Here is a 12,734-nt window from a genome sequence, read left to right as displayed (position 1 = left end):
CTCAGCAACAGCTTGAAGACATCGGGTGGTGCAGTTGGGTAGGCCTTGTGTGCCATACTTTTCAAATACTGTGCCAGCTCTTTAGCACCCTTTAGCTTCCCTTTAGCACTCTCGTCATAAACTTAGCTGTGTAGACTTCGACTGATTTTGAGTTCTATACCTGATTTCCAGAGCGTGTCATCTGCTGAAAACTGTCCAAGTATTTCCAGTGGTTGTTCCTTCAAGCTTGTTGCCAGGTACACTGCTTTCTGCTCCTCTGTCCTTCTATTCATTTCTGCCAGTAGCTCTATATGCTTCCCATGGTGCCTTCCATTGAATTTCTGTGGCTTCCTTCATACTAAATCACCCCTATTGCTGACAGTCATATCTGAAATGTGACTTCTGGCAGGACTGAAGATGTCTGCATTAGGGTTTAGTAGCGGGTTTTGGAAGGGGCTTCCTGTTGTCTGGGGCTGATTAGAACCATGGCTAATATATCCTCCCTGTGTAAAAGTCAGTAAATCGTCCTTTAACGTATTTAATTCACTTTAAAATTTACTAATCTTCTCCATTTGTACTTCTTGTTTCCTTTCTTGTTCCAGTTGCCACAGGTGCTGGTTTTTTTGCTACTGCTGTAATCTCTCTTCTTGTTTCTTTTCTTTCTTTCTCCTCCAACCACTGCTGTAGTCTCTCTTCTTGTTTATTTTCTCGTTCTTCTTGTTTCTTTTCTTTTTCCTCCAACAACTGCTGTAATCTCATTTTGTTTATTTTGCTGTTCGAGCTGCCTCTGTTGCAGGTTTTCTTGCCATTGCTATTGTCTCTCTTCTTCTTTCTTTTCTCATTCTTCTTGTTTCATTTCTTTTTCCTCCAACTGCTGTAGTCTCTTTTCTTGTTTATTTTCTTGTTCTTCTTGTTTCTTTTACTGTTCTTGTATTGCTGCCATCAAATCTGCTAAATTGTAGTTTGATTTGCCACTTCTTGTTTTCATCTTCTTTTCTTTTTCTTTCCTTTTTCGTCCCACTCTCTGACACCAATTTGTTGCGTATCTACTTGTTTGTTAATTTCCGGTAGAAATTCTTTCTGAGGAACTTCAACGATACAAGTCCTTTTTTGATTAAACCAGTTTATTCTTTCTCGATATAAACTTTTAGTACACAGTAATTCTACAGCCAGAACGTGTCTCGTCACTTTAAACTTAACAACTTTTATAATATACACTATAAATCACAGCGATTCACAATGTCGATAATTTCACTCTCTACAAGTGCAAAACACACACTAGCTCGAAACAGAATCGTAAATTACCAATAACTCACGTGACTACTGTTCGCTTAACCATACATTCTTTTCTGCTGGCTTTTCTTGCCAGGCTTATATACTAACAAAGAGGCTTCACCAAAGTTTCGAGTTCCTTGATAATTCTAGAAACTCAGTCATGCATGCACTAGCAGTGTCACGTGACTTCCACTGTCGTAACAATATGATGAATATAGTGTAGTTGGAAAACTATTATTATTCTTTTCTAATTTTTAAAAATCTCTAATGGACTAGATTAAAAATGTAATAGGCCTAATACTAATGTCTTATAATGAATACAATAGAGAATCTTCAATAGCCATGACATTTAGAAATTTTTAAGGCAAGATTAGAGTATATTAATCTACCAGACCTTTTTTCCATTTTAACATGATGTACATGATTTAATATTATTACTAATCAGGATCTCTACCAGCCTACCCTCAAATTAAAATTATTTTAGGCAGGATTAGAGTAAATTAATCTATGAGATCTTGAGCGTGGTGAAATACATTGATCAAAAGGGTTGACCTTCTGAGTAAAAAGCTAAAATTAGATCTCAAAGTGTTCAATGGATAACGGAGCTATGAGCTTAAAGTTTGTACTTGAGAAAAAACCTCAAAGCCATTCTATGAGTTGCTATGCTGCAGCTAATAATTGCTTTCTTTATAACCCTACCCTTAACAATATTATTAAGCACATGTGTGTTGCATGTTTTATCATAAACTCCATTATATTGTTTATGTTTAAATCTATTCTTTCTAAACTCCTGATTATGTAGAAAATAAAACTATTTGCATAATAATTACCTCCACCACCAAAAGGGTATGGGGGTTATGTTTTCACCCTATGTGTGTGTGTTTGTCAAGAAAATTTCTCAAAAAGGACAAAATGGATTTAGACAAAAGTTGGTATACACTTGGACTATGACTCAACTTAGAAGTGTTTAGTTTTGTAGGGTCAAAGTCACAGCAAGATCTTGAAAATCCAAACATTCCCAGTCTGTTAATATGGGGACCGATTTTTCACACTATTTTTGATCAATAACTTGGTCAAAAATGATCTGATTTTGATTAATCTTGGTGGACATATGTAGAATGTTATTCCCCATTGTCTTGCCAAAAATGGTCCATGTTTATTGATAACGATGGACATACGGACACATTTTGTCCGTTTTTGAGAGCCGAGTATGATCAATGCTGAGTGCCCCTTTAGTTAATGTTGTTTTTGTAGTTAGGATGTTGTGTGACTTGTTGCGAATTAAACATCTGGCATTTATACTTCATGACAACAATTGTTCAGTAGGAATCAATGAAAGAACAGTTTAAAATAGAGGTCTAATGCATTCTTTGATTTGCCCCACTCTCTACTGTGAACTGCAGTTTCTCCTATTCAAGGCTCATTAACACAGCTTTGATCAGCAAACTAGAAGACATACAGTTAGATCTCTTATAATGGTGACATATCTCCAACAAATGTGAGGTTTTTGAGCCCTTTTTAATGCACCATATAGTAACCTAAGTTAATTTAGGTGTGTGAATATTATTATGGCACTCTGCCTAATTTATTATTCAATATTATACAACAGACCAGCTGGTAAATAATTATATTACCAAAGTTAAAACTGAACATCTAATTTGTGAAGTAGAGGCCTAATGCTTTCGTTGATTCTCTGCACCCCGTATTCCTTTGGTTTGCTGACCCATTCAAACCCAAGCTGTGCTGATGATAAACCTTAAACAGGTGAAACTGCAGTCCACAGCAGAGGGTGCGGTGTATCAAAATAAATCGGTAAATTATAATATTGAATAATAAATTAGGCACAATGCCATATTATTCACACACTTAAATTATCTTAGGTTACTATATGGTGCACTATATTGTGGATGTTTTGTCAGCAGGTCTAATTCCGTGTATGAAGGATCTTATATGTACAGTTAGAATTTACAGTTTAGTTCTTTGTAAGTATCAGTAATCTGGCCATCTAGTGAAGGAATAGAACTTGAATAAATTTGGAAATATTTCTGATAACTTGATTGATAGGTAAGTTTGTAGTCACGCCAGGTCAAAAATTTCAGTACGATTGATGTAAATGAACTTTATACACAGTTTTTAAGCACATGCGAAAATACTACGACACTTTTGAAGAGTACTAACACCGTATGTCTCAAGTCAGGTTATTATGTATATTTAAAGTCAGAACTTGTGCCTGTCTGCAGTAGGGTACATTTCAAATGCACATCTATTATGATTAAAATTAAATGTTTGATGTCGAGCCCTTTCAGTTTCATCAAAAAGAAAATTCAAACATCCGCTGTGTGTCCCTTTTCAATTTATGTCAGTCCTGTGAATACATAGTTTTTTGTTTTTGTATTTTATCCACTTGATTTATTTTGTGTCCAGGATGCAAGTATTTGCGTTAACGTGATCACTGGTATATAGATTATATATCACGGTTGTATAAGCTACAGATACATATTTATACTGTAGGAAACATTTTTAATTGTGAGTTACTGTACATCAGGTAACATTATCTTGTATTTTTGGTGAATAGTAAAACCAAAAAAGGATGACAAACTATGGTTTGATTTCATAACTTTTTACTTTATTTTTCATGTAGAAAGTGATTGAAGTTTTTAGAAAAGATTCAAGAAAACTGCCTATTGCTGACACAGACATTGATTGGGAAGAAACTCTATACTTAAATCTTATTTTACATCAGGTGAGTCAAATAGTTCATTATTAATGAAAAGTTATAGATCCAGTACTTAAAAACATATAACAAAGATATATAAATTCAGTAGAAACCTTTAAATTTTGTTTTATGTCATAAATTACGTTAACCAGTTCATTGTATATGAAAAAACTAGGATTTCGTTTAGAATGCAAAATTACCCCTTGTAGATAAATGCCTATTTCTGGTACACAAATAACAGCATTGTCGTATTATGCAATTTGAGGCTCTGGAAGAGAAGAAAAGATTGTCATATTTTACTTTAGTTCTAATTTTCATATTCTGTTATTACCTCATTTGCCATTGCTCTTGTTGTCAGCTGTTACTAAACAGTCTTAACTACTTTTGAGTATTTAGTTGTCAACTAATTAGGTACCTCTCTGAGTGTTATCATTTATTACTCTATTATACCCAGTTCTAGGTATAAATTCTTAACTAATTATCCACATTTTTTATGTTAGCAACTATTGTCTAATTAGATGCAACTCTTGTTTTCATTTATTAACTATCTCAGTGCTCCTGTGAATAGTGTTTGTTACTATAATTAGATTCTGTTCTGAGTGTTATCAGTTATGATAGGTATATATACATATGTAAAGTTTACTTTATTTTTTACTACTTTTGTGGAAATTTAGAAGCACAAGAAATATTAGCTGTGAATTATGTATTGAATACTGAAAGCCTTACCATATTGAGTTTGACTGTCAACAAAACATAACTCAAATTTCTGAATGTTCTTTATGCATCACAGAACATGTGTCCCTTACCTATAATTCTCCACTCTTCTGCATGAGTTATTGTGAAGCACCAGGGGATCTCATGTAAGCTCTGCTTTTCTACCAGAATGTAGATTTTTCTTTGTGATAGTTAAGCTGTTAACTATGCTACAACGTTTTTCCACCATTATCGGAATTTCTTTAAGTTAGTTGGGGACCTTATTTAAGCAAATTGCCCATTGGGTGCAGGGTAAACTTTTAGCTGCTTTGTCAGCCTTAATTGTTCAGTGTTTTCATGCCATTGTATACTACAATTCTTGGGGAATATCACGATCATGTGGATGTTTAATTTGTGTAACACTCAATGTTCTCTTTCATTTTTAATGAAGTTTGAGTATTTGGTCAGGCTTAAATTGCCTTCACAGTCAGCAAAGCTGGATTTGTCTGCTACAGTGCTAGCCATAATCCTGATGGTTGATCTCATTTCTTTTTCTCTCAAGTATATTTGCGATATTGAACCTATTTTTTTTTACACCTGAGAGCACTTGTGTTTTGTGAGATGATTTAAGTACATGAATCTTTTATTTTGCCCACATTCTTTTGATATTTGGGTTGCAGATATTTTTCTAAACTAGTTTTGTATTGATACATTTCATATTCCCTTTCTACTCTTTCTTCTCAAGTTTTGAACCTCAATTTAGCTTTTGTATGAGAGACTTCCACATGGGTTTTTTACTTTGACGTATCGTAAGTATTCTGCACTGCATGCTATTATTCGTCTTCTTTAGAAACATTCTTTTTTTGTACCATTATTAATTACTCTCTTTTGATTATTTTTTAGTCAAGATCACACATCTACTTGATGCCTTCATTACCAATGGGTCTCACTGGTAATGCTTTTATTACCATGTGTTCTTATATATATATATATACATATATATTAACAAAAACAAATCCTTGCTTCGTTTTAATTTTCTTCTTTGCATGTATTTTAGTTTAACTTGTTCCTCTTTCATAGGAACCTTGATGGCAAGTGTGTATTAGGGTTTTAGCATCTGGTCATTAGTCTCATCCAGGTTCCAGTGTGCAATGTTCTTAGATGCTCATTACATTTACTCCCACTTTTTTATGCAGCCTAATGTCAATGTAAGGAAGCCTGGTTTGTCTATATAATTCAGTCATTGACTCTGTGTTCTTTGTGATTCCTCCATAAAAATGCTGGGGGTGATTTCTAATTTTTGTCCATCTAAAGACCTTTGACTTTGTGTTCCTTGTGTTTTTCATATTCTTCAGTTCAATTTTTTATTCATCATCCAATTTTTACACTTCTAGTTTCTATTTGATTTGGGATCTGTAAATTTCAAATCTGTTCCTCAATAAGGAGATTAAGGAGATATAGTTGTTGTACCTCATTATTTCCTTTGGAAATGTTACATCTCTTTAGGGGTGCCAAAGACAATAGGAGATTGGCTTTAGATCTTACCCATTTCATTTGTTATATAAGTTTTTATACTGTCTAGGTGAAATCTATGAGAATCTTATGAAAGCTCTTTCATTGAAGTTTTTTGGATGGGGAATGAAGAATTAAACGACATTTATTTACACATCTTGATTTGCCCTATATTAATTTTTTCACATTGTGGAATGGTTTATCACTTTATGCCCCCTCCCCCTTTCAATTGGCATTGACACATTATGTTTTCACAAGTGTAGTGAAACCATTAGCTGATCATCTACACATACTCAATATCAACTGTCATCACTACATGGACTATCCTCAACCCTGTTATTTACTGGAATTTCCCCTACTACTCTTGATTACTTTCAAGCATGGTTCATTCATGAGTTTCTTACTGTAGGTTCCACTTTTCTTCTACCTGTTTCTGATCTGGATCTTTTCACCAATACCTCTGTCCTCTCTGTTGGGAGTTATTGTCCTTGTATATTCTACCCAATAGCGATTGTTAACCATTTCCAGGGTTTCTATGATTTTAAATAATTGTGACTTCAAAACAAGCAATATAAAAAAGAAAGACAAAAATATTAGATACAAATCCTTTCTTAAGTGTTGAGAATGTGTATTTATATCAATTCAGTCAGTTTGGCCTCTTGCATGTTCTTTAACCTCTGCATTTTGTCTAGGCAACCCAAGTATTTCTATATCACCCAACACCCCTGTTGACAAGTCTAAGGATATTTGAGATTGAGAAATGATTTGGTTATAAAAAAATTATCATGATATCTCCTTCTAATCCAGTCCATACTCTTGTATGCCACATATATCTCTGCATTTCTCCTAAACTAGAGGGTTCCATCTTGTTGCTAATGGTGCCTCAGTGGGTATTTTTATCACTTCTTTGTGCATATCCTTGCATGGCATTAGAGATATTGGAAATGAGACAATCAATAGATGTCTCAGCTCCAACCAGGATGGGGATTATCAATGTTTTTATTATTATTTACTTATTTATTTATGTTTTGTTGTATCATTGCACTGTACTTATATTTTTGACCCTTAGGTGGCCCAAGGGATTGATTTGGTCTTTCTTTGGTTCTTCTTCAGTAGTCATTAATTTTGCTGGTTATGTGACTCACTGGCCAATTTTGATATAGATGAAGTGGGGCTACTGCTTCTGGGTTCTTTCCTTTCATAATACATGTCCGAGTTGCTCTCCCAAGAACCTTCCACTGCAGGAGAAGGACATAGTGTCCCTCCTACATGTATATGTCTTGCTGTTGGCTAAACATCTTTTATGTGCATTGTCAACATGCACACACACTAATCCCTTTGCCTGAATCAAGGGGCATCATGGGTGAAGAGGTATTCTACTGAGAGGAATGCCTTCTTTCTGAGTGTCCTTTATGTCCAGTCCGCTCATTATCCCTTTAATCCAGTTCTGCAAATTTTCTGGTTCTGTATTCTATTCTGACTTGACTTTAATACTTATATCTTGTAGTCTTAAATGGTTATTTCTTTTTCTTCTGTTTCTTTTCATGTTCATCTGTTCCCTTCCCCTTTCCAGTGTTTGTGTGTGTTCTGGCCTTTAGTATTTCAGATTTAAGTCTACTTGATTTGAAACTTACATTTTAAAATTAAAATGAAATTCAAACAAATACTTACCTCTGAAATACCTTACCTTTTGCCTCCCAACATCTAAATTTGCATCATGAGCACAACTTTCAATAAAATCTAAATTATGGTTGGAAAGCAGAGTTTATGTAAGATTCCCTGGCACTTGCACAACAAGTCACGTGGAAGGTTGGGGAATATATGGGGAAGTACTGCAATCCAAAAAGGACACTTGGAAATTTGAGCTACATTTTGTTGACAACATGATTTCAAATTCAGCAAGAATTGCTTACAGTATTTCAGGGTAAGTACCTGTTTGAAATTAATTTTAATTCCAACAGTGTGAACTTTGAAGTTATAATTATTTGTTATCATTTCTTCCAGTTTGAATATACATTAACCTGTGCAATATGTATTAGAACAAGTTCCAAAAACTTGCAGGTTCTTAGAAGACATTCACAGGTAAAATACAGTTTATTAGTATTAATAGTTTGATATTTTAATGATTCTTGGGTAATTGTGTTCATCTAAAAACTGTTTGTAATTGATTCTCTTGACGACATCCATATACCTTTAAAAAATCTTATTGTCTTATCCATATCTTTTTTTAGATATCTTGGTATTTTGTTTGCAGATTTCGTAAATTTTTAATGCCACCCTAATCAGAACCTTATGCAAAATATTGTGTAAATTACAAGTTTTGAAACTACCATATGCATTTATGACATGCAATTGTGTTGTTTGGTTTACAATTTTTTTTTTTTTGATGTGTTGTTTTTTAGTAATTATTGTAATGTGTACTGGTTCACAGAGTACAAGGTGTTTCTATGTGAAAAGTAAATGAAAATTATGAAAACATGCTGTTTGTACCCTATTCTGATGAGCTTATATGTTAGTTGCTGGTCAATTTCAGGTCTAAATTGTCCAACCTTGCCATATCTTTATTAACTCTCCATATGAGCTTGGTCATTTTGACCAACCTTACAACCACCTGGTACTTTTAATGTAGTGTGTGTATCTTCACAAAGTTTGGAAAGTTTTAGTAAACATTACAAGTCTTTTGTGCCCAAACAATCTGACTGAGAATCTGACTAGTCTGAGTACAAGGTGATTTTTCTGTTAAGGTTAAAAAATATGTCTTTCATCTTACAGTTTTCAAATTTCTATGCATAACCTCTAGTTTTTTCTATAAAACTTTATATTTGTTACTTTATCTAACACTATACAGACTTGGCCCATTTGATCTACCATCTAACCAACTCAAAAAGTATGAAATAAAGCTAAATTAGTATTTTTTTCTTTTTAAAACGACTACAGATTGTAACAGAAAATTACAGTTAGTTATCCTAAAATATTGAGTCCTCTATCCTTCTCACAACTATTTTAATTTAATTATATTGTTTTATTGCTCATTGATCTGTGTCTGTGTACTAATCTTTCTTTTAAAAAAACTAATTCATGCAGCAACCGCATAGCTCAAGTTGCATAAATTGATTATGTAATTCATGAACAGCTGATGTAAAGACCTTGCTGAGAATTTCTATCTATTATCTTATGTAAGATTTTTCATATGTTTTTCTGCAACTTAGTTTATAATTCTGACATTTTACTTACTTTTATAACAATTTATCAAAATATACATAAAAACAAGTTTAATACTTATGTTTAATCTTGTTTTTTGTTGTTGGCTAGCTGATGACACTGGTGCCTTTTTTTTGTTGAATGTGGACTTAGTACTGTAATTGTGGGGTAGAAGTAACATGTTTTTCATTAGGTGGTCTGATCTAATGTGTAAAATTTCCATGCTGTCAGTTGATAATGAGAAAAAACAAGTATTACGTGTAATAGGTATAAGTACTTTTCACAGGCCACTTGCACTTTTAAACAGGGTTTGCATTTGGTGTGCATATTCTTAAAAAGGCTAAGGCTGATAATGACATATTTTGATGCACCTGAAGAAAAAACTCAGCAACAAATGAATTTTATAAGTGGTCGTAGACTTGTAATACTTCTTAATAAAACTTTGTAGATAATTATTTAACTTTAGATTACCCAGTATAAATGAACATCACCAGTTATAACCAATGAAATATGTCATCCAAATTATCAGTTAGTGAAATTTGTAAGAAATTTTGTTTTTATATATTTGTACTTGTAAAATTTTCGTTATTTGTATTTATACATATTAATAAACATTTTTCAGAGAGTTTATGCCTCACCTAGTAGAAGGAGTATGGATTGTAAAGGAGAAGGTGAAGAAATATCATATCCAAATATATTTTTTATGGTAGATAATTATGATGAGGTGAGTTTACTGTGATGTAATATGGAACAACTATGGTATTTAGAATCTATAATTTGTTTCCATTTATGTTTTGGTCATATTGGAGTGGTAGTTTATGAGTAGCTCGAAGAATGTGAGATTTATGAACTTTGTATAATGAGGTTATTGTACCACATGAAGCATCAGAAGATAAAATGGAAGATGAGCTAGAGCTATGGCTAAAAGCCAGTAACAGGATTAGTATTCAAATAGTATACATCGAAATACAAAAAAATAATTTTTTACAACTATTTTGGGTCAGTAGAGTCCATGACTGCTTCCCTTTGTTGGAAAGTTGGTGGGGGAACAAAGTCAGATAACATAGCTGTTAATATTAATGTATGTACACCAACTGAAAAGTGAGGATAGGTCACATGCCTCTTCTGCCATATGTGTTAGGTGATTCTGATGGGGTCAACAAAAGAAAGATGGCAAACATTTACATTTTTTGCATAAACAAACGAGTATAAAAAGTCACTTTAGCATGCATGACCCTAATTCTAAAAGAATTTAATCTAGATTGTAACTGTGTTTCAATGTTTTGACATTTTTATAGATTATTTTTAGAAGAAAAAAGGAATCTACTACTGGAAAAGGAAAAAAAAAAGAAGTGGAAGTTTTTCATAATTCCCTATAATGCCAAATCCCAGTGCTGAATGTTCAAATAGTTTATATGAGACAAACATCTTTATACAGTACTCCATGATATTAAAAAACTCTAAGTAATCCAAGTTGAGGAGGAGTTGAAATACATGAGTGAAATGTCAAGAAACATACATGAGCACAATGAGGCAAAATGATATGGTACTATAAATGTGATATAATAGGTGAATTTGGATTACTGAAGAAGTGTTTTCTTGTGTGTGGTTTTCTTTTATTTTTGTTACATGTTTTATAATTTGATAAATGAATTTCCTTTTACTTGGAAATACGTTTAGGGTTAGTACCAGTGGCTAAATGGTAAAATATTTCTTGGTTTATTTCTTTATGCTAATTAAATGCTACACCAAACTTACCTGTGGCTAAGAAATTCAAATCAGCAGTAGATATTTTCTTTAATCAAGATTGTAATGCTTTTAAGTAGAAAATAAGAAACAAAAAATAGATAAATAAATAGTAACAACAAGAACAAAAAAAAAAGACCAAGACATGTGAAATGGTATAGTGGTCATTCAGAATAACCTTTATGTATCCAAACTTATTGCCATATAAAATTTGTTTCATACATTTAGAAATAATAAAATATAGTTGTATACATTAAAACTCTTCATAAAAAACCTAAGTTTATGTTTTACATTCACCATACTGTATTGTTTTTGTTTTTTCCAATGTGATTACTTTTTTTTATTGACATTTAACTCCTGTATGTCGACTGCTTCTCAACTTTTATTGCTTAGATACTTGGTAAGTCATGAAATACTGTATGAAGATGTTTCTCAGTTAAAAAATAGTTTCAATATTTAAAACATCAGATTTAAGAGTATGGTAAGTTATGAGGAAACTTCATTTTTTAAAATACTTTTTTATTTGTAATTTCTTTCTTTTTCAGAAATAATACTGTAAAGAAGTCAAAATATTCAAGTGGAGCATTACCTATATGAAATTCTCTTATATTTAGTGATCAAACATACGAAACTGACTTATTTACACACAACAGCTACCACTGTTTGTAAATGTTTACCATTTTGTTTCTGTTGACTTCATTAACCTGAAATTGATGTAAAAAAAATCCATTTTTCAATGTATCTTAATAAGATAGTATTTGTTGATAAAAGAGTAGCCCAAGAGTTGGCGGTGAGTGGTGATGACTAACTGCCTTCCCTCTAGTCTTTCACTGCTAAATTAGGGATGGGTAGTGCAGATAGCCTTCTTGTAACTATACTCAAAATTTACAAAAAACAGTTCTTTTTTGAAATATTTCTTAAACTAAATGTTTCAAGTGGAATATACAGTGTAATGTTTCTGTACAACTCAAGTGTTTTAAATATACAATAAGCTGTTTTTTTTTCATAATGCTACTTTTCATATCGAACTTTCAATAACTTAGAAATTATTATAAGTTAAAATATGTAACAGGTTAAAGGTAATAACTTTAACAAGAAATGTCTTTATTTTCTAACAGCTGTAAAATAAAATTTATGCATTACCTAATTCTTTCTGTATATTAACCCTCTCCAGATGGGTCAAAGGCCATGTCATCGAGTTTGTTGACTTGCATTCAAAATTTCATTGAACTACTATTTCATGAATTTATGTCAATAAGTTTGGTACCAAACTGTAGATTAAAATTAAAAATTCTAGTCTTATACATTATTTAATTTCTTAATTTAAAAGTAGATATTAAAAAAAACACAGTTAAACATCAATTTGTGTGTTTCACATGGTATGTTAAATGCAGCACTGGTTCAAATTAGATGTTTGTGATGTCAAAATACTAAGTCTATAGTTTTGTATGAATTAGGAACTCAAATTACAGATATTGACAAGCTAGAATATAAAATAAGAACCTCCTATTTTTTCTATTTGCGGAGATATCACTCATGCATTGAATCAAACACCGTGGCCCCACTCGCCTCTTTCCATTTTTGGAAATGGTTTCCATTTATACACTTACTT

At 32.4% G+C, this 12,734-nt stretch overlaps 1 protein-coding gene across 1 annotated transcript in view; it reads left to right on the top strand.

Annotated features, from left to right (window-relative positions):
- Positions 1-12,734, top strand: part of LOC106467172 (uncharacterized protein KIAA0930 homolog) — a 64,106-nt gene that overhangs the window by 26,891 nt on the left and 24,481 nt on the right. The window contains exons 3-5 of the mRNA XM_022395302.1: positions 3,896-3,997; positions 8,180-8,257; positions 9,999-10,111. Of these exons, the coding sequence (XP_022251010.1) occupies positions 3,896-3,997; positions 8,180-8,257; positions 9,999-10,111 (293 nt within the window). The remainder of the gene's footprint in view (positions 1-3,895; positions 3,998-8,179; positions 8,258-9,998; positions 10,112-12,734) is intronic.

This window comes from Limulus polyphemus, unplaced genomic scaffold (assembly GCF_000517525.1).
Source record: "Limulus polyphemus unplaced genomic scaffold, Limulus_polyphemus-2.1.2 Scaffold2514, whole genome shotgun sequence".
Classification (NCBI taxonomy): domain Eukaryota; kingdom Metazoa; phylum Arthropoda; class Merostomata; order Xiphosura; family Limulidae; genus Limulus; species Limulus polyphemus.
The sequence above is the reverse complement of the archived record's forward strand: the minus strand, read 5'-3'. Positions and strand labels throughout refer to the sequence as shown.